Here is a 22,663-nt window from a genome sequence, read left to right on the forward strand (position 1 = left end):
TCAATTGATGTCGATCCAGAATTCCATGCCACTCCTCAAGCACCTGATAGAAATGAAAGACATTCTAGTTAACTGAAACTAAAACCAAATAGAAACCCAAGGGAGAAACACACCAACACATGCCTTGGGGAACAAACATTCAGAAGGTAGAGAACTTAGGACCCCCAAAAGAACGTGACCTCCAAGATATAAATCTGTAGCAATTATAAATTTTCATACCTTTTGAAATGCCCCTTCGCCAGTCAAATTCAAGTAGCTTCCCTGGCAGACTTGGCTGCCACACAAACAAACAGACGCTTCATATTGTTCCTTGCTCTGTTGCAAAAATGAAGGGAGACTAATGGTTATTTACCAAACTAGATCAACCTATAGATATACATGTATGTATGTATGAAACAACAAACTGTTTTCAAGTGGAACACAAAGCAGACTAGGCCAACGAGACTCACCTCTGTAACAGAATTATAATCGAACGTGATCTCCTCGCCATGGCGAATTGGGCGTACAGTATAAATTCCAATCTGGTAATGACCATCTACAGCAGTAACCCTGCATTCAATAAGCCCGGATTTATCAGAGACCTTGATAAGGTGTATGGTTTACCAGTATTATAGAAAACAAGCAAGCAATTACAACTGGAAAACAATCTACAAGAAATTTAACTTCTAGGTTGCAATTTCAAAAAGGAAAAAAAGGAGAAAAATAAGATGAAGATGCATGATAATGGCCAGGGAACTTTGCTTCACAATTAGGTCGACATGAGTGACAAATTCGACTTGCATAATTCGCCTTATGCATGGCATCAACAACAACTAAATCATATCCATCAGCATCACCCTGCCAGATACCAACAAATGATCAGATGAAATATTCAATAAAGTAAAGAAAATAGAAATTTTGTTGAAATTTGAGCACCTTAGGCCTCTCAAGATAAATGTCGTAAAACTCTGGAGCTGGATCTTTATTATTTTTTTGAAAAGAGCAAATCCCATCTTGCTTTGAAACCACTTCCAAACAGGATAGATCTATCAAATTTATTTTCAGGGGCGGAACAAACAAAATATCTTAGAATTCCAGAATTATAGAACGTGTGAGGAATATTAGCTATAGCAAGAAACCAAAAGCAAGACGAATAAAAAACATCATGAGGAACGCTCACATTATCAATATAAAGCATAATGGACTGTATAAATATCTAAAGTAAAATGCACAAATCAATAATAGATATTTGTTGCAAAAAGAACAGCATAAGAAAAACTATTGGTGCAAACCATAATATTGCCATACCATTAAAAATTATAGAATTCACATAGAAACTTAAGCTTAATAAAAAAAAATAAAAAAAAAATGCTTATGGGAATTGAATAAAATACTTAACATTAGAAGACTATAATCATCTCTCATGCACTTATAAGCAGTCATAACCAAAACAGGACTCAACATATTCTAGTTAAGAAAATCAACTGAGATCAGTAAATTTTCAAACTATGCCACATTGTACAGGATCAGTCTTTCACCATTGCAGTACAAAGGTACACCCTATAGATGCAGTGTGGATGTCTTGACACATGATAAATGAAGAAGTGCAAGAAACCTAGACAAACGATCTTCAAGCTCCCAGGTTCCTATTAAGAATGTATCAAAACTTTTACCAGAACATGCCCCACTAAAAAGTGATAAGTCGTGTGATTGCACTAACAACCCTACCAAAATGGAGACAGATGATGATTTAAACATGTGATTATTAACCTTAGAAACATATAACACAACAATTGGAAGATGAAACTTTTTTCCTAGAACTAATTTCAATAAACAAATATGAACCATACCTCTCCCAAAAACTCAACAACAAAATCTTCCACTCCAAAACCACCTTCTTTGTCGCAAACAACTCCAAGCCCCTGATCAATGTTAACCAGTAGACAATTACAAAAAACAAACAACCAGGATATAGGTAGACAAACATCCACAAAATAAATCACAAAGGAAAAGAAATAGGTTAAAGCTGTTGTAATAAAGAGTAGTGCGCACATACCTTTCTATAAGCAACATATTTGTCATCATGGCGGCTATCCATGGCCTTCAAGATACCCTGACACAAACCCACAGTTTTCATATCTCTATTCTCCTCAGCAGCTTTCCAAATTTCTTCAATAACAGGCCGCAACGGAAACATCATGGGAGTATTTCCAGTCCCAGTGAAGTGCCTAACTTGCTCATTGAGGGTGCGAAGGAGAACATCTTCAATAAACACATGCTTATCCTCAAGGTTCCAATCCAGTTCCTCTGGCATTGAATCAAGTAAAAGATTGTGGGTGTAGGGATCAATTCCATAAACTTCTTGCTCAATAACCTCACCTCCAAGCTGTTTTCTGGGTTTATAATCCTTGACTTCAGGAAGTTCCATATCCGTCTCCTCAGTTCCATTTTTTTGTACATGAAGCTTCTCAACATAATCATCAGGCAACGATACTTGCATCTTCCGCTTTACTTCCTTCTCATCTGCTACAATTACGTATTCATCAATAACTTCATATCTTCTTGTAACAGGAGGAACCAGGCTTGCTTTTGTCATACGAGCACCCCATTCACGATCTTTAGTCATAGAACCCAAACCCTCATAAAGTGTAAAGTATCCATCTCCTCTGGATAATCCAGATCGACCTTCTGACTTGTCACTTTCAGTATCTGAGATGGTCCTCTCAGTATCGCCTTTGCTATCATCAGATGTCCTGCCAAGATCATCAGAAGTATCACTTTCTGAATCCATAGATTTTTATTCAATCTGGATAACCGCCTTCTGATTTCTCGGTCAGATGCATCCTCTCCAAAATCTAAACCACCATTCATGAAGGAAATTCCGTTGCTCCTATTCAAGTACTTCCTTTCAGTTACTTTATTGAGCTTCTTTTTATACTTGCTACTAGATGAATCATCTTCCCATGACTTGAACATCTCATCTTTTTCATAAGAAGGCTTAGACCCCTCTTCCAAACGTGTTGCCAGTTGAATAAATAATGTAATAATACGATTCATGTCTCCGGCATCACCCCGATTCTTTGCTCTGCATCAAGACAGTAATCGTATAAGCTACAGAACAAAGCGAGCTTTTTATCCATTTTCAATAGAAGCCCTAAAGTTTGAAGAACAAAGGGGAGGGGCAGAGGGGAGAGCAACAAAAGAATTACTTACTTTATAGCATCACGACACATTCGACTGATGTCCTCCTTGACAGAGCTTAATCCACGACCAATATAATAACCCTTTTTCATTTTATCCTGAATTTCTGCAACCTGCCCAACAAGGAGAGTATAGAACTTGACATAATCAAATTGTTATAAAAACATCCCCCATATCCACAGAGAGAGAGAGAGAGAGAGAGAGAGAGAAGAAGAAGAAGACTATCACGTACCTTGGGCACAAAGAAGTCAAAGGCATTCTCCTTCATGATATCCTTCAAACTTGAAGCTAGAAATTCTTCCATCCTTTTGTACCCATTTTCAGATTTCTTAATTGACCATTGTCTCATGCGGGCATCCCTAGATAGTATGGATGAGGACCTTCGAGCATCAAAAGTTTAGAACGTTTGTATAAACTTCTTCGGAATAATGGATTTGATGAGTCTCTCTTATTCACACTATCAAAATATTGTTTTAGATCACCAAAATCATCAGTATCACCACCCAGACCGTTAACCTTGTAAGCTGATGACGATTTGTCAGTGATCTGCTTCAGACTTCTTACTTTGCAATGTGAGTCATCAAAATTCTTTATATCACGTGAATTACGGCTCTTAATCCAGTTCACGTTGTGAAATTTAAGGACCAACTCTGAAACTGGCTGCAACCCCTAATATCTATAGTAGACAAAGAAGGGAATGAACAAAGAATTTCTTCAAGTGTGCTGGAGGAGACTGGTATGGACCGGCTTACAGTAGCTTTTTGTTTATTTGGGATATTATCCCATAAAGTCCCTAAACTATATGTTTTGTGATAACTTGATTTTTAAATTAATTTTTTTAACAATTAAGTCCGTAAACTCATTGAAATCAATCACAGTTGGTCCCAAAACATCAATTCCGTTAATATTGTTAATAGAAAAAAACATGTGAGAGGTACATACCCATTTGACAAGGACAACGAAGATCATTTTTTCAAAAGGTCATCATCCTCTGCAGTAGCAAGAAGATTATGAAGTTTTGCTCTAATTTTTCTTGCAGAAACACCCTTGTTGTTTGACCACTGTGAGGTATTAACATCGGAATCTAAACAATCAGCATTGACATTTTTAATTCCCCCTAATAAGGGCTCTCTCAGCAAGACTTGCATTTTGTGACCATCTATGCCACTTCCACCCGTTAATTGATGCACAAGCACACCCATCTGATCTAAGGCATGGTTTTAATGTCTTGGATTCACATTACTTTGTCTTTCTTATAGTCTGTTGTTTACATGCTGTCTGTTTCACATCACCATTTACTACTTTTAAAACCTTTTTGGATTGTGGTGACACCACACCAGCTGCTTCCTTTTAAGCTTTGATGGCTTATTTGCTGCATTAGCACGGGCAAGCCAGAAAAAAAAAATATGAATATATAAACAAATATATTAAAAAAAAAAAGGGGATAAAGTGCCAAATAATATTTAATTTTGCTCAGTAAAAAGTGAAATAAAATAAAACAAAAACATTAATTAGATACTTACAAATGTTTCTTGAATTTAAACATCATGGTCATAGCCATTGGCCACTTTCTCAACACCAACACAATTTCCAAAGAATATTGAAACCTACAGTGTGCTACATTTAACAGCACTTTCTTTGATCTTGCTACCCAGATAATATAATCAACAGCTGATATCAATATGTAAATTATTCACAAAAACATTAGCAAATATCAAACTAAATATCATGCAAATGCCAAAGGTGACCAACATTACTTAATATATGGATAAACAAACACACGAAAAATACCTACATTCAATAATGCTTATGTCCAACTTGTCAGCAATAATTACTTAGCATGGAAGTTCAACTTGCTATACTAGAAAACTTGGAAGAAAATAGCAAAAATTCAGGCACCGAACCAAGAGAGAAATACAATAATATGCACATGCAACATGATAAACACCAAAATATGAAAGTAAATATGGAATGCCTTGAACAATGCAAAATATATTACATGTGTAAGAAAGTATAAAGTAATGATAGTACACAGTGCAAGTAATCACTAACATAATCAATGGTGCCAATTTATTAAAGAGAATGCCGACAAAGCCAACTAACTGTGCTTCAAAGTAGCACAGAAATCCAATTGCAAAATTACTTCCATCTTAATATTTAACAAGCAAACACGTTAAAAGGCCTATGTCAGTAATAACAAAAAGCCACTAATATTTTACTGACTATTAGAAATAATGACAAAAAGCTGACTAATTGAATGGCTCAAGGTAGTAAGGGAGATAAAATTTTGCAAAATTTTACATCGGCATGTAATTGACATTGAGTTATAATTTCCAACACCAACACCAACACAATTTACAAAGAACATTGAAACCTGCAATGTGCTATGTTCAACAACACTTTCTTTGATCTTGCTACCTAGATAATATAATCAACGGCTGATATCAATATGTAAATTATTCTTCATAGACAATAACATATAATAATACATATGTGACCACCAAATAAAAATATACAAGTATCCTTGTTCACAAATCCAAAATTGAGCAGCACAAAAACATTAGCAAATATCAAACTAAATATCATGCAAATGCCAAAGGTTCCATGTGCAAATGCCAAACATTAGCAAATATCAAACTAACTAAATATCAATCACCAGTGGAAGTTTTTGCAGAGCTTGAATTGGGACAACATTTTGGCTATTCTTTACGCTTGTCTAGCAAAGAAGCATCTCCGAAACGCAGAGATGAAAGGAGGAGAGGGAAAGTTGGATAGTACAGCATACCTTGTGACCACCAAGATTACTATGTTTCTTTGAAGTACGCCATGATATAAGAAATTGATTAAGATAAATCATAATACATACGTTTGGACAATCATTGGTCAAAATATATTTCATTAATATTAGATCATTTTGTTCCAAAATATTACATGTATATTGCAACGTCATGTGCCATTTTCCTGCTCATAGACAACATTTAACAAAAGTAAATGTCACAAAATATGGTACTTTACCAATACAAACAGCACCTCCACTTGTCAACTATATTGGTCTTTTTCCCTTATCATAACTAGATCTCATTGTTGCACCTCCACTTGTAATTAGTATTGTTGTTGTTGTGTTGTTGCTGGACACAATACTTGCTTGGCTAGTTGATGACCTCTTTACTGGAAACTTATCTATCCTGATGCTGTGCAAAAACACCAACACACAAATCATACATTATGTCCCTTTAAAGTCTTAATATATAAAAAGAATATGAAAGTTTACTTTTACTTTTTTAGTTGGTTCATTTTCCATTGATGCGGTAGTTTGCTTTCCACTGACATGCTAAAAATATGTATAACATGTTTAAAAAAAAGCAAGTTAAAATTAAATACAACTGAAACTAGAGTATCAATGTAAAACCAGATACACATTATACATGATGAAAGCTTACAAGTTTTAATATATAAAGAAAATATGAAGGTTTACCACTATATTTTGTGTTTGTTCATTTGCCATTAATGCAGTAGTTTACTTTCCATTGAGCTGCTGAAATTATGCAAAATATGTTTAAAAAAATTTTAAATACAATTGAAACAAAAGGTAAAAAAATGTATTAAACCTTTGTAATTGCTTCTGCACAAGATGCTTTACACAACCTAGCATTATGGCCTGTTGATCCACATTTTCTACAGGTCATTATACACCAGTCTTCCTTAACTTTTTGGATGGCTGTTCATTTGGTTTCTTTCTTCTAACTCTCCTTGGTCTACCAGGTAGCTTGTGAAATTTGGGTGGATGCAATGGAGGAAATCCAGACTTAGGCCATAAATTTGGGCCATTCATTGGGCCAACAGCAGGGGAGTAGGCTTTCATATAAGCATCCTTTTTGTACTATGGGTGTACAAATGCCAAATGTTCCATGTCTTTTGAGATAATAGCAAACATGGCATAAGGGCATGGAATCCCTGTTAAATCCCAATTTCTGGAAGAGCAAGTGTATTGTTGTAGATCTACCACATATTGGCATCCATCTACCGATCTAACTTGGAATTTTAGTTGTCCTACCCAATGAGGTATGCACATCCTTCCACCAAACTACATTTTTTCAAATATCTTGGACACCCTTGGTCCAAGCTCCCCATTCCACTTATTCACTACTCTCTTTTAAATGCCATTCTATGCATGATTTTGCATCTAATACACTCCAATAGGGTTATAATAGGCTTATCTCTTACTACCATTATGCTCCCATTAAAAGCCTCACATAAATTATTCAACAGAATATCACATTTTGGCACAGTCCTAAAATGCGATCTAGACCAATGCTTAGGAGCCTTCTCATTTACCCATTTGAAAGCATCAACAAATAATTCCTTTATCTTAGTCATATCAGCTTCATATCTTGCCATTGTACTAGCTTCAACTGCACACCATAGCCTCTGTTTAAAAGCCAAACTCTTAAAATTTGTTTTAAAGTTGTTGTAAAAATGCCTAACACAATGCCGATGTCCTGCATTAGGCAAGAAGTCCTCAAGTGCATTCACCAACCCTTTTTGCTTATCTGATATAAAAGTCCAACGATTAGAGTTCCCTATATCAAGGTCTTGAATAAGAAATTCAAGAACCAACTCCAAGTGTCTTTGCTTTCAACTTCAACCAATGAATATGCAATTGGAAACATTGCATTGTCACTATCAATTCCCACAGCAACTAATAGTTGGCCTTGATGTTGCCCTTTGATGTGGCAACCATCAAGGCCAATCAATGGCCTACACCCCTCTTTAAACCCTTGTTTACAAGCTCCTAGGCAGATATAAATCCTTTAAAATCTACTAACTTCCTCTTGAAATTCACTTTTCACAACAACTGTGCTATTTTCATTGCTCCTCTTCAACTCTTCATAATAATCCCAAATCAACCCATATTGCTTCTCAAAACCTCCTTTTATCATCCTCATGGCTTTCCTTTTAGTCCTATGATATTGCTGTCTACTTAATTTTATGATAAAGTCATTCCTAATTGTGTCCGAGAATGATTCAAAACTCCAGTTAGGATCCAACCTAAATTTATTCACATATTTCTTGGCTATCCAACTAGAATTCACATTAGGGTTGTTAAATTTCCTTTTGCAACTGTAGCTGTGGATACCAAAATAATTTCTAATCTGAAAAGTCTTATTGTCCTTCATTACTGCAGCATACAAAATCCATTCACACTACTTACCATTACATACTACTCGAAACCTCGTTTTATCATTTTTTGTTTTTTTTACTTGATGTCCCTTTGAGATTTAATATCATATTCTTTCATTGCTTGTCTAAGGTCATCAATTGAAGCAAATAACATTCCTAATTTGAACTCTAGATGACCCATTTCTATCTCAACATTGAACTCATGAACATGTTGTCTTCTTACTCCATCCTCATCACTTGATGAACCAAAAATACTCTTTAACTCATCATCCTCACCATAATCTGAATCAACGTAACCATCACTTTCAAAACTAGCCAACTTAATAGTAGGATCAATATTGTCCATATAAGCTACATCATCATTATCACTCTGCTCATATTCAGATTGTTGTGAATCAGGATCATCACCCTCATCCTCATTTTCATCCTCATTATCATTAGTATTTCTAGTTCTATTTTCAGTCAAAGGTTGATTTTGATGGTTATGAGGTGTAAGGTTAGGCAAATCAAAATCAACATAAAAAAAAAAAAAGTCATCAACTAATAATTCATCTATGTAGGGCTAGATATTAAACTAAGGTAAGGATGGGTTTGGGTTTGGCCACTAGAATGGGAATGGGGTTGGGTGATTGGTTTGGGCTTTTTCACTGGTTTGGGTTGTGGTTGTGTCTCTCGCAGTGAATGTGACTGTGACCAAGATAGTGTTGATATGTCTTGTGATTCTACTTGCGTGCCATCATTTAAAGTTTCACTATTCAAGGACACAATTTCATGGAGCCTCCCAATCAAGCATTTTGCCACACACACACATAAGTAGATATATATATATATAAAGTTATTTGACAGTCAAATTATCATATTATATTTAAATAATTATCATATCTATTTAATAATCACAAGCAGTCAAATTATTTGGCCTAAACAAACAACAATATATATATATATATATATATGTAAGTAAAGCATCAATAACAAATATTTGCAGTCATTAAACCTACGGACCACAATTTATTTTAGCCATAACAACCCCAACAAAAGCAATTAATGCATGCCAGGTTAAATAAAGTATAAATAACTATTATTTTCTTTGTAGGACCACATACAAACACTAAAATAACTTATAAAATATTCTATGTTATATCAATGGCAGACCACTTTTATAAACAAATACAAAAAAACATACTAGTAGGTCATGACCATAGAAACTTTCAGCATATTCATAGACTTTACAATTCAATCACATAAAACAAAAGATAAAATCCACGCAAAAAATATATCTCTATAGGCTACAAATATCAACTTTGAATAGTTCTTTATTGTATCCATCTATATATGTGTGTGTGTATATATATATTATAATATTTAAATGCTTAATTGGGAGGCTTTCAATTTTTAATATATATACAATATAGAAACAATAATAATAGAGTCGATGCTTTGGATGGACAAGAGCCAAAAACATCTAGAAGATCCATCTATTATTTGATCTCCTCTTTTTAAACAATTCTCACTTAGTATTTTTCCTCCCAAACTAATTCTTTAAAGCCTTGGACTCCAACTTAAACAATTTTCCTTTATAAAAGCAGATTTGTTAATTTCAATGTCCAAAATAATTTCTTTAAAGTTATATATATATATATATATATATATATAATATATAAAAAGTATTCAACTTTGTCCTCATCTTTCACTATCTCATATAAAGAATACGTATACAGAGGCTTTTGTCTTACTTAGTGTCGGCAAATAGAGGCTTTAATTTTAGTCAGAGGCTTTCTTCCATTCCAAAAAATCTTAACTGCTGTAGATTGGTGCGTTTTCTTTTACTCATTCCATATTTCTCAACTTTCATCACATATTGAAACTCAGATAAATATTGAAAGTTTAATATACAGCTGCAGAGCATATTTAACAATGGTTAAACTTCAAAATTAAAAAGGAAACACTTACAATCTATGGGTTGATTCTTCTCCTTAATACTTCGTAAGGTTCCATCAAATTAGGATTAACTTCAGTTTGCTTGTCTGATATGTGCTTGGAGCTTTCTTGCTAACAACTTCATGAGGTTCCATTGAAAAGAAAGAAATACACTTTAATTTGCTTGTCTAATCAATCACATTCTATAATCAAAACCCTAAATCTTTTTTCCCCAAGTTTTCTCTCCCTTTTGCAAACGGGAATATGATATGAGGGACAGGGAAATATGTAAGAATGACCTTCGTTGCCCTTATCAAATGGGCATGTGTCTCTCACATGTTTTTTTGTTAACAATGTTAACGGAATTGATGTTTTGGAACCAACATTGATTAACTTCAATGAGTTTAGGGACTTAATTGTTAAAAAAATTATTTTAAGGACCAAGTTGTCACAAACCATGTCATTTAGGGACTTTATGTGATAATATCCCTTTTGTTTTTGACTATTTAAGAAAAAATTGAAAAAAAGACAAGGAAAATGGTTACTTCAAGGAATTGATCTCTACTAATAAAAGTTGAGTTTTTCAATAAAAATTTTGACTGATATCATTTCATTACTCCATTTGACTTAAATGGCCAAATTTACAACTACAAGCTAAAAATTAGGAAAATAATAATAGTATAGCAATAAATCAAATAAAATTTTCAAAATATCTTGATCCCAAGACTTATTCAAAAGCTGGATAATAAGAGATTGTGACAACTTATCCCCCTTAAACTGCACTTTTGTCCTCAAGAGTGACATCTAGAAATTGCTTTTTAATATAGCCCAAACTTTCCCAAGTAGCATCGGCAGGGGAGAGCCCTTTCCACAATATCAAAATCTCATGTCGTCCTCTCTTGTTCCGACGATCAAGAATAGCTTGAGGTGTGAGAAAGCTTCCTTTAGTATCCAAGTTGTCCAAAGGTAGTTGGTAAGAGGTAGTAATGTGGTCACCTATTTTCTTCTTCAAAAGTGAGACATGAAACACCGGGTGGATCTGAGAATCAAACGGCAAATCCAATTTATAGGATACAGCACCAATACACTGTAAAATTTTGAATGGCCCATAATACCTCATCGATAACTTGAAATTTCTTCTCTTAGAAATAGATACTTGCTTGTATGGTTGTAACATCACATATACCTAATCTCCAATAAATTCTTTCTCTCTATGTTTTGCATCATAAACCTACTTCATTCTTGACTGAGCTTCTTTGATTCTCAGCTTAAGCTCCTGAACAATGACATCCCTTTGTAGCAAATCCTTTTCCAAAGCTGCTACCTTGGCTGTACCTGATACATAGCTTATAAGGGTAGGCAGAGGACATCCATAGACTGCCTCAAATGGTGTCATTTGAATCGTTGAATGCCAACTTGTGTTGTAGCAAAATTCTGCCCAAGATAGCCACTTTGTCCAATTCTTTGGTTCAGAATTAATGAAACATCTGAGATACATCTCCAATGTGCGGTTGACCACCTCACTTTGCCCATCAGTTTGGGGATGATAAGAAGAACTGAAGTTGAATGATGTGCCATTTGGTTTGAACAACTCTCTCCAAAATGCACTTGTAAAAGTTGGATTTCAATCATAAACGATAGAGCGAGGCATCCCATGGAGGCAAAAAATTTAATCAAAAACGATCTGAGTAAGGATGAGTAATTGCAACAAAGTGGGCATACTTTGATAATCTGTCTAGCACTACAAGGATGGTTGATTTTCCCTTTGAAAGTGGAAGTCCTTCACTGAAGTCCATTGCTATATCTTCCCAAATTTGGTTTGGTACAGGGAGAGGTTGGAGTAGGCCAGCTAGTGCAAGTTGCTCTACTTTATGCCTTTGATATACATCACAATTTCTGATAAATTCTTTGACACTCTTGTTCATGCCCTTCCAATAAAAATTGGACTTTATGCGATGGAGAGTTTTAATGAACCTTTCATGTGTGTTGTCATGAAATTGATTAATTATATCAGAAATAAAACATGAATCTTCAGAAAGGTAAATTTTACCTTTGAAAAATATGATTCCATCCCGAAAGCTCCATGGACCCACATGTTCATCTTCTTTAATCAGCTTAATCAACCTCTGGACATTAGGCTTTGACAAATTTTCTTCTTTAATTGAGTCTAACCAATTTGGCAAAGGCTGCAAAATTGCACAAGAATGCAGATTCTTCTTTTCTTCATCATTCCTTCTAGACAAAGCATCTATCACAATATTTTCTTTTCCTCTTTTGAATTCAATGACAAAATCATAAATCAAGAACTTGTAAAGCCATTTTTGTTGCACAATCCTTTGACTCCATAAATGTTTTAAGTTGTGATGATCTGTTCGAATGACAAACTTCCTTCCAAGCAAATATGATCTCCATTTTTGGACAACCAAAACAAGAGCCAAAATCTCTTTCTCATAAGTGGAAAGCAAGAGATGCCTCCCTTGAAATGCATGACTATAAAAAGCAATGGGTTGTTCCTGTAGTAAGACTGCACCAATGCCCATTCCTAATGCATCACATTCCACTATGAACATTTTAGAAAAATTGGGTAAAGCCAAGATAGGTGCTTGTGTCATGGCTGCCTTGAGTTTTTCAAAAGCTTCTTCGAATGGTGAAATCCCATTTGAAAGAATCCTTCTTCACCATTCTGGTGAGAGGACCAGCAATTTTACCATAATTCTGAATAAATTTACGGTAATAACCTGTTAAGCCCAAAAATCCACGTAGAGCTTTAAGAGACTGAGGTTTTGGCCGAGTCAACATTGTGTCAACTTTGTCTCTATCCATAGCCACCCTTGCACTTGAAATCACATGACCGAGATATTTCATTTTCCTCTAGCCAAATTGACATTTTTCTAGCTTCACATAAAGCCAATTAGATTTCAAGATAGAAAACACCTCCTTTAAATGTTTTACATGCTCCTCCCATGATTTACTCTAGATTAAAATATCATCAAAAAAAACCAAAACAAATTTTCTTAAATGTTTATGGAATACCTCGTTTATGAGAGCTTAAAACGAAGAAGGTGCATTTGTGAGCCCGAAGGGCATCACTAAGAACTCATAGTGGCCTTGATGAGTTTTAAAAGTAGTTTTCTCTACATCTTCCACATGTACTCGAATTTGATAGTACCTGGAACGTAAATCCAGTTTGGCAAAATAATGTGCACTATACAGCTCGTCTAGCAGTTCATCGATTACTGGTATCGAAAATCCATCCCTGATGGTAGCTTGATTCAATGCTCTATAGTCAACGCACATTCTTCAAGAGCCATCTTGTTTTTTTTTTTTTTCTAGTATGACTGGGGAAGAATATGGGCTATTACTAGGTCTTATTATTCTAATGGAGAGCATCTCAGCCATTAATTTCTCAATTTTTAATTTTTGATGGTGGGGATATCTATAAGGTTTGACTGAAATAGGTCCTTGGCCAGGCTTTAGAGGGATTTTATGATCATGGGTGCATCTAGGGGGAAGGCCTTTTGGTTCTGACAATATGCTTGCATACTGGTGTAAAAGGTATTGGATTTGTATGGGTATTTAGGGCTGTATGGGTTGACTTTTGGAAGCATTCAAGGCATAAAGCTGCAACAAAAATCTTTCTTTTCTTTTCCTCGTCGTCTGCACCAACTCCAGATTATTGATTAATTTATTTTCTGGGGTAGAAAAACCTTGTAAGATCCTCTCCTTTCCATCCATGTTGAACTTCATCTGCATTTTAGGAAAGTCCCATACTCAACCACTGAGTTCCTAAAATAACATCATAACCTTCCAGTGGTAGCAAGTATAAATCACAAAGCACACAAGCTCCCTGCAAAGTAAACTAAACTTGATCACATTTACCTGGGCTAACTACCATTTCACCTGAAGCCACCATTATTAAAAATTGGCCCATAGAGTTTAGTTGCAAACCAACAACTTTTGCCATCTTTTCATTAACAAAATTATGGGTGCTTCCCCAGTCTACAAGGATGGAGACTTCTCTACACCTTAGATTGCCTTTGACTCGCATCGTCTCCGGTGCTGGTGTTCTTACAATGGCATGCAAGGACATTTTGGCCATATCACTAGAAAAGGCTTCACACCTCCTTCATCCTCCATTTCCACATCATCATCACTATCTCCTAAACTGGCTTGAATAATGAGAAGTTTCTTGCAGTGATGAACGGGACCAAATTTCTCATTGCACTTAAAATAAAGCCCTTCCTTCTTCTCTCATTTAGCTCCGCAGTTGACAACTTCTTGATAGGTGAAGAACTTGGGATATGGGAATTATGTGCTATACTCCATGTCTTTGAAATTGCTAGAGTAGGTTTCTTGTGCGATTTATCTTTTGCTTCAAACAAACAAGCCAGCCCTATAGCTGTGGTTAAAGTAGTTGGTCGATTTGCTTGCATATCTGTACGAATTGGATCTCTCAACCTGCTGATGAAATAGCTCACTTGTTGCGATTGCGGAAGAGGACTAGCTTTGGCTAAAAGCTTCTCAAATTTAGCTTTATACTCTTGAACGTCTCCGGTTTGCTATAACCAGTGAAGAAAATATCGATGTCGAAGGTATGATTTTATGGAAATATCGATGGAAATATCGATAAAGTTATGGAAACTGTAAATTTTTAATTTAGAATACAAATTTTTATATATGAGATAATTAATATAGTAAAATGATATAAAAATACAATAATTAGAATACAATAATCATAAAATATTCTATAAATATTACAAATTATTTATAAGTGAATAAAATATAAAGTTAATTAGCACCAAAATATAGAAAATTTAAAAGATAATAGTAAGATACAAGAAATTCTCAAATATAATCCCTAATACATTATTAATACCAAAAAGAATTCTTTGGTTCTTCAAATTGATGATCATATCTTGATGTTTCGCATGTATAACAATAGGCATTCCAACTCATCATATCAGAGAAATTTTCCATGTAATTGTGGATATGCCAAGTATATCTTTCTCTATCAATCCCAACCAATTGTCCAAGCGGAGTGTAATGTGGAATATCAGAATTTCCATATTGAGAACTAACTTGTGTATTTAAACTCTTTGCATCCAAAGAATTAGAAAGATAATCTTCATCATGTTGATTCATCATGGAAATGCCATAGTGCCTTCTTGAACCAGTGCCTGCTGTTTGAGCCCCATGATTAAAATCCTGTGTTGCATGTGTATATTGATCTTCACCGGTAAATGGGCTTAATGGTTGTTGGCTTGGTTTTCGATAGTATGTTCCACTCCCACCTCCACCTATATTATATCCTCCTCCTCTATTGCCACCATAACCACTACCTCCATCATCATCATCAGCATCATCATCATAATCATCATCATCATCAAGATCAACAACATCATCATCATCTTCATCCTCATATTCATTTGGTTGAGAATAACCGCCACCAAATGTTTCTATACGAGGACTAAATCATCTAGTTGAAGGCCTTGTCACTACTTCAAACGAATAATTTCCTCCACTATCACTGCTCATAACTTCTTTAGCAATAACATTGTCAACATTTATCCCTAATTGTGAAGCATGCATTGCGAATCGAGGATCTGGATTGCCTTCTTCATCATCTAAGTGTGAATTCTTAACCCATTGGATAATAGGATTATATTCATCTTCACCAGGGTCAGCTCCAATTTCAAGAAGATCTAAATAATCTGAATCTAATTGCGGTTGATTTGTTAATTCCATATCACGGATCCACAATTTCATATTATAATAGCAAAAAACCAATTTTTGGAGTTTTTCATATGCGAGTCTATTTTGTTGTTTTGTGTGTATTAAAGCGAAGGTGCTCCAATTACGCTCGCATGTGGAAGATGACACAGTTTGTGACAAGATATGCATTGCCAATTTTCTGAGCGTTAAAGTGCTATTACCATACATTGTCCATCATTCAGCGGTATATTTCAACATTATAAATCAAAATATATATTTTTAAATATTTATAAAATTTTTAATATTAAGCACATGATTTTTTTATAACAAGTAATTGAAATGCACATACCAAGTGTCATTTCTGCTCGGGTGGCAATTGCTGCTCGAACACTAAACCCATTTCGTGCATCTCTAAAGCATATTATCTAGATGTAATAACGAAAAATTATAAAAAAACGTTATTAATATGTTAGTTAAAAAAAATAATAAACAAAAGCTTACTTCATTTCCAAATTGAGATATACGATCCGAATTTGGATCAAATGCTGCAAAGACATCATGAACAGCTTGTACAGTATCTGAATCAGTGCCAATTTCTTTTTTATACTGGAATCGTGGATTCAGAAAGTATGCTACAAAATAATAATAAAAATTAAATCTAATATATAAATTATAAGACAAAATAATAATTAATAATAAGTAATTGACATAAAATTACCGGCCATATGGAGAGGATGAGAAAGTGTATTGTTCCATCGAGCATCTATGATGTCCATAACCCACTGAGTTTCTCTTTGGTTATTGATTGCATATCTCATTTTTTGAAAACAATCATACAATATTGGCATCGTAGGTATGAACTCAGCATCAACAATTCGTAAAATATTATATAATGGCTTATATAAATTAACAACGTGAGTAACAGAATCCCAAAAATGATTATCAAGGATAAGTTTTTCTGCTTCTTTATCTGCTTTTGTTCGACTCAATTGATGCTCAGCCCATGCATCGCTTGTAAAGACTTGTTTTAGAGAAGTTTTGTTTTCAAGGAGACTATTTAAAGCAATATAGTTTGTTGCAAACCTTATTGCTCCTGGTTGAATGATGTCTCCTTTACATATATCTCGCATTAAAGAAAGTAAAAAATTATGATTATAAATATAATTGGTTATCATTCTTGCACGCTGAATGATCCTTGCAATACTTTCATGCTTTCCAATATCCTCAAATATAAGATCAATACAGTGCGCAGCACATGGTCGTCCAATACAAGTTGTATTGTGTCATCAATTTCTTACCAGCCTTTACAAATGCAGAACCATTATCCGTGACTACTTGGACAATATTTTTCTTGCCCACTTCATGGATAACATTCTCCAAAAGTTTGTATATATACTTATAGTTTTTGATTTTATCTGAGGCATCAACTGACTTAAGAAACATTACTGATAACCCTTTGTAATAAACCATAAAATTCAATATGGATAGCTTAGTTGGTCCTGTCCATCCATCGCACATAATTGTACAACCATATGTCTTCCAGCTTTCTTTGAACTGTTCAATATGCTGTTGCATCTCTTTATACTCCATATCTAGATATTTTTCCTTAATTTCATATGGAGATGGAATTTGAACTCCCATACCTGTTTGTTAAGTACCAACGATCATGTTTTTGAAATGGTGTGATTTTGCCTTTGCAGTTTTGACATTATCATAAATAAAGAACTTTGCCACTAGTCTTCCCAATGTATCTTTCATACCACCTTTTGTCAACATATCTTTTATATTTTTTTGTTTTACACCGAATGACTTATATAACGAAAGTGTAGCTGGAAGAAATTGTTGAGATTGTTGTCTACGACTAGGCTCCCTTAAACTTGTTGCACGACGAAATTGAGCATATACTTAACTACCACCCTCTCGAGAAGATTCTGATCCTTGACCTCTACGATTAAAAAGGTTTCTGCCTTGTTCTTTTACCCATTTGTCTTGTTTAGATGCACGAACTGCAGCTTTATATGAGTTTCTTTCATCAGGATGCATACCAGCTGGATATATACATATATCATCACCATCATCATCATCATCATAATTACTCCGAGACGGAGCTAAGTTACCCCGTAATTCATTATGAATATCTTCCTCCATTGTTTTTTTTTTCAATTTTGCATGTTCTTTTTTCCTCAAGTAATTATAAATCTCTTTCTTTACTTCTGGAGGTACAATGGGGCACTTTTTGACATTACTTTTTGGATCAGAATGTGCTAAATAATACTTTAATCTTGTTATTCCACCACTTTGCATTTTATGGTTACAATATTTGTAAATTGTACCATATTTATTATCTTCAATTGGAATACAATGTGCCCAATCTAGATTTGCTCTTTCACTATTACTTTCCATTTTTCTTTTCAATAATCATAAATAATTATTAAGTTAATAATAATATTAAGAACAACAATAAGAATAAGAAAAATAACAATATTAATAACAAGAAAAGAATTATAACAATAATAATAATATCAATATTAATAAGAATAACAACAATAATAATAATAACGATAATAAAAACAACAATAATAACAACATTAATTTCAATAAGGATAATAAAATTAATAACAATAATAATAATAAGTAAAATAATAACAACAACAACAATAACAAATTAACAATAATAATAATATGTAGAATAATAACAACAACAATAATAACAAATTAACAATATTAATAATAATAATAGTAGTAACAATAATAATAATAATGGTAATAATAATAATAACAACAATAATAACAACATTAATAATAATAAAGATAATAAGGATAATAAAAAAATAACAATAATAATAATAAGTAGAATAATAACAACAACAATAATAACAAATTAACAATATTAATAATAATAAGAGTAGTAACAATAATAATAATAATAATATAATAAACATAATAATGATAATAATAATGATAATAATAATAACAATAATAACAATATTAATAATAGGAATAAGAATAACAATTATAAGAATATTAACAAAATAACAATAATAACACTATTAATAAAAAAAATATTAATGACAACATCAATAATAATAATAACATCATCAACAACAACAACAACAACAAAAACAATAATAATAATGATGACAACATTAATAATAATAATAACAATATTGATAACAATAATAAGAAGAAGAAGAAAAAAAAACAATAATAACAATAATAATAATATTAATAAAAAATATTAATGACAACATTAATAATAATAATAGCATCATCAACAATAAGAAGAATAAATATAATAATAACAACAACAATAATAAAAAATTAACAATATTAATTCTAATTAAAGTAGTAACAATAATAATACTAATAATAACAACAATAATAACAACATTAATAATAATAAAGATAATAAGGATAATAAGAAAAATAACAATAATAATAATAAGTAGAATAATAACAACATCAATAATAACAAATTAACAATATTAATAATAATAAGAGTAGTAACAACAGTAATAATAATAATAATAATATAATAAAAATAATAATGATAATAATAATGATAACATTAATAATAATAATAACAATATTAATAACAACAATAATAAGAATGACAATTATAAGAATATTAATAAAAATAACAATAATAACAAAATTAATAAAAAAATATTAATGACAACATCAATAATAATAATGACATCAACAATAATAACAATATTAATAACAACAACAACAACAACAATAATAATAATAATAATAATAATAATAATAATATTGATAACAATAATAACAATAATAATAATAATAATATGAATAACAATTATAAGAATATTAATAAGAATAACAATTTTAATAATATTAAAAAAAATATTAACGATAGTATTAATAATAATAATAACATCAACAATAATAACAATATTAATAATAATAATAACAATATTAATAATAATAATAATAATAATACGAATAACAATTATAAGAATATTAATAAGAATAACAATATTAATAAAAAAAATAGTAATGATAAGATCAATTATAATAATAATATCAAAAACAATAATAATAATAACAACATTAATAATAATAATAATAACAATATTAATAACAATAATAATAATAATAAGAATTACAATTACAATTACAAGAATATTAATAAGAAAAACAATAATAACAATAATATTAATATTAATAAAAAAATATTAATGACAACATTAATAATAATAATAACATCATCAACAATAAAAATAATAATAGATATAATAATAATAACAACAATAATAACAAATTAACAATATTAATACTAATAAAAGTAGTAACAATAATAATACTAATAATAATAATAATAATAACAACAACAACAATAATAACAACATTAATAATAATAAAGATAATAAGGATAATTAAAAATAACAATAATAATAATAAGTCGAATAATAACAACATCAATAATAACAAATTAACAATATTAATAATAATAAAAGTAGTAACAATAATAATAATAATAATAATAATAATAATAATATAAAAATAATAATGATAATAATAATGATAACATTAATAATAATAATAATAACAATATTAATAACAATAATAATAAAAATAAAAATAACAATTATAAGAATATTAATAAAAATAACAATAATAAAAATATTAATAAAAAAATATTAATGACAACATCAGTAATAATAATAATATCAACAATAATAACAATATTAATAACAATAATAATAATAACATCAATAATAATAACAATAATAATAATAATACGAATAATATTTATAAGAATATGAATAACAATAACAATAATAATAATAATAACATCAACAATAATAACAATATTAATAACAATAATAATAATAATAATAATGAGAATAATAATAAAAATAATATATTAATAATTACATAATACATTACATTATAAAGCACACTTAATTTTATATTAAATCAATTATTTGGTGTATATTTTATACATATAATTAATTTTATGTTAAATAATAAGCACAATTTTAACAATATTTGTTATTAAAATACTTACTTTTGATGATAAAAAATTGTGAATTGAGACTTTATTACTAACATGGATCTTCCAAAAGCTCTTCCTTTTGTGAATAAATGTTGAATAAAGAAAGAAAAAAAGATTGGAAACTAATTACGTTCAGTGAAAACTTTGCGCTCACTCCATTTCTTTTTGCCAAACTTTTAAACTTACTCTCTCTATGATCTATGCTGAGAAAGAAGGATGCAAAACATAAAAATATTACTGAGCTGCTACACACGTATTTTTATACTACACTCATTTCCTTACCTCCTCAGTATTACAAATCACTTAAAAAAAATTCCTCTTGTAAATATTTGTACTTTTCAAGTACAATAATTTTATTAAATTATTTCTCCCCACAATTCTCTCATGATTTTTTCTTTCCAGTTTTATTTTTTTTCAAAATAAGTTACTGTTAACATGTGAAATCTGTAAAATTTTTTTATCGAAATTCAAAAAAGATGCCTATGAAAATATTCGTTCTGATCATTTCATTTCAAATTTTTGTTTTTTTTTTCCCTTGGATGTCTTACTCCTACTCTATTAACTTTGAAAAAAAAATCAAAAGCATCAATAATTCCTGCACATTCATTCATAGTTGCACTTTCATTCACTTTTTCTTTTTTCAGATTCGGCACTTTCATAATTTCATTCACATTTTACACTTTCATTCAAATTCTTTAAAAAAAAAAATTCCTTTCTTCAGCCATCTCTGCGTATCCCCCTCTTCCCTTCAGCTTCAGCCATCTCTTCCTCTTCTCCTTCCCGTCCATCTATTTCCCTATCTTCTCGGCCAGATCAGTTTTTCCCTCTATTCTCGGCCAGACAAGCTCTTTCCCTCTCTTCTCGACTCAGCCGTCTCTTTCCCTCTCTTCTCGGCCAGATCACAAATTCACAACCCAGATCACGTCACAACCGGCCAGCATACATTCACAACTAGCAAGAAACAAATTCTTCACAACATACAAACACACACACACAAAAACTAGATCAGATCTCAAAATCAACCACACACCCACGCTGGCCGACATCTCCCCAACAATTCCACTGACAGCCAACGACTTTCCACCGATTTCTCCATCAATTTTCCACCATATCCACCCAAAAAATGAAATCCCGACCGACTTCTGAATTTCCACATGAAACCCCTCGATTCCAGCGACATTCCGCCGGCACTCGTGACGGAAACTCCCCCCCCCCCCTCTTTCGATGTCGGAGGTGGCCAACAACTAACATTATCGGTGACTTTTCGCTAGTGTCAGCGACATTTGCTTCACTAGCTGTAACTTTGTGAGTTCCCCAAAGAAATCAAGGAATTGGTTGGGACCAAACCGAATATATAATCCTTCTTCAAAGTCCTCCAAAGAAATATAGGTCATTTCTTGTTTTTTCAATTGATACCATAGTTGGGCGTCACCTTCCAAATGGTAGGAAGCCAATTGAACTTTTTCTGCAATTGAAATATCATGAATTTCAAAGAATTGTTGAGCTCTGTACACCCAACTGGTGGGATGTTCACCGTCTTCAAACCGGGGAAAATCTAACTTCACTGTTTTTGGAGTGAAATTGCTAACACGTATGCCTCATTGTGACCCATTATTGCCTCCTGAAAGAGCTTGATTACGGACTAATGAA

General features: G+C 32.1%; 1 protein-coding gene across 3 annotated transcripts; it reads right to left on the minus strand.

Moving 5' to 3' along the window:
- Positions 1 to 5,635, minus strand: LOC107418461 (histone-lysine N-methyltransferase ATXR3). Of its 3 annotated transcripts, none has more exons than XM_048471160.2 (8): positions 4,704 to 5,635; positions 3,413 to 4,552; positions 3,193 to 3,293; positions 2,036 to 3,064; positions 1,830 to 1,901; positions 450 to 549; positions 220 to 315; positions 1 to 43 (listed from the first exon to the last, which is right to left on the minus strand). In XM_048471160.2, exons 4-6 carry the CDS (start codon positions 2,768 to 2,770, stop codon positions 463 to 465), a joined length of 894 nt encoding a protein of 297 aa, XP_048327117.2. In that variant the 5' UTR covers positions 2,771 to 3,064; positions 3,193 to 3,293; positions 3,413 to 4,552; positions 4,704 to 5,635; the 3' UTR covers positions 1 to 43; positions 220 to 315; positions 450 to 462. The 3 variants fall into 3 exon arrangements, with proteins under 3 accessions (XP_048327117.2, XP_060672181.1, XP_060672182.1); XM_060816198.1 differs by lacking the exon at positions 1 to 43 and adding an exon at positions 916 to 1,025 and having other exon boundaries at positions 267 to 315; positions 450 to 837; positions 4,704 to 5,600; XM_060816199.1 differs by lacking the exons at positions 1 to 43; positions 220 to 315 and adding exons at positions 737 to 837; positions 916 to 1,025 and having other exon boundaries at positions 4,704 to 5,605.
- Positions 5,636 to 22,663: the final 17,028 nt, after the last annotated feature.

This window comes from Ziziphus jujuba, chromosome 4, assembly GCF_031755915.1.
Source record: "Ziziphus jujuba cultivar Dongzao chromosome 4, ASM3175591v1".
NCBI lineage: Eukaryota > Viridiplantae > Streptophyta > Magnoliopsida > Rosales > Rhamnaceae > Ziziphus > Ziziphus jujuba.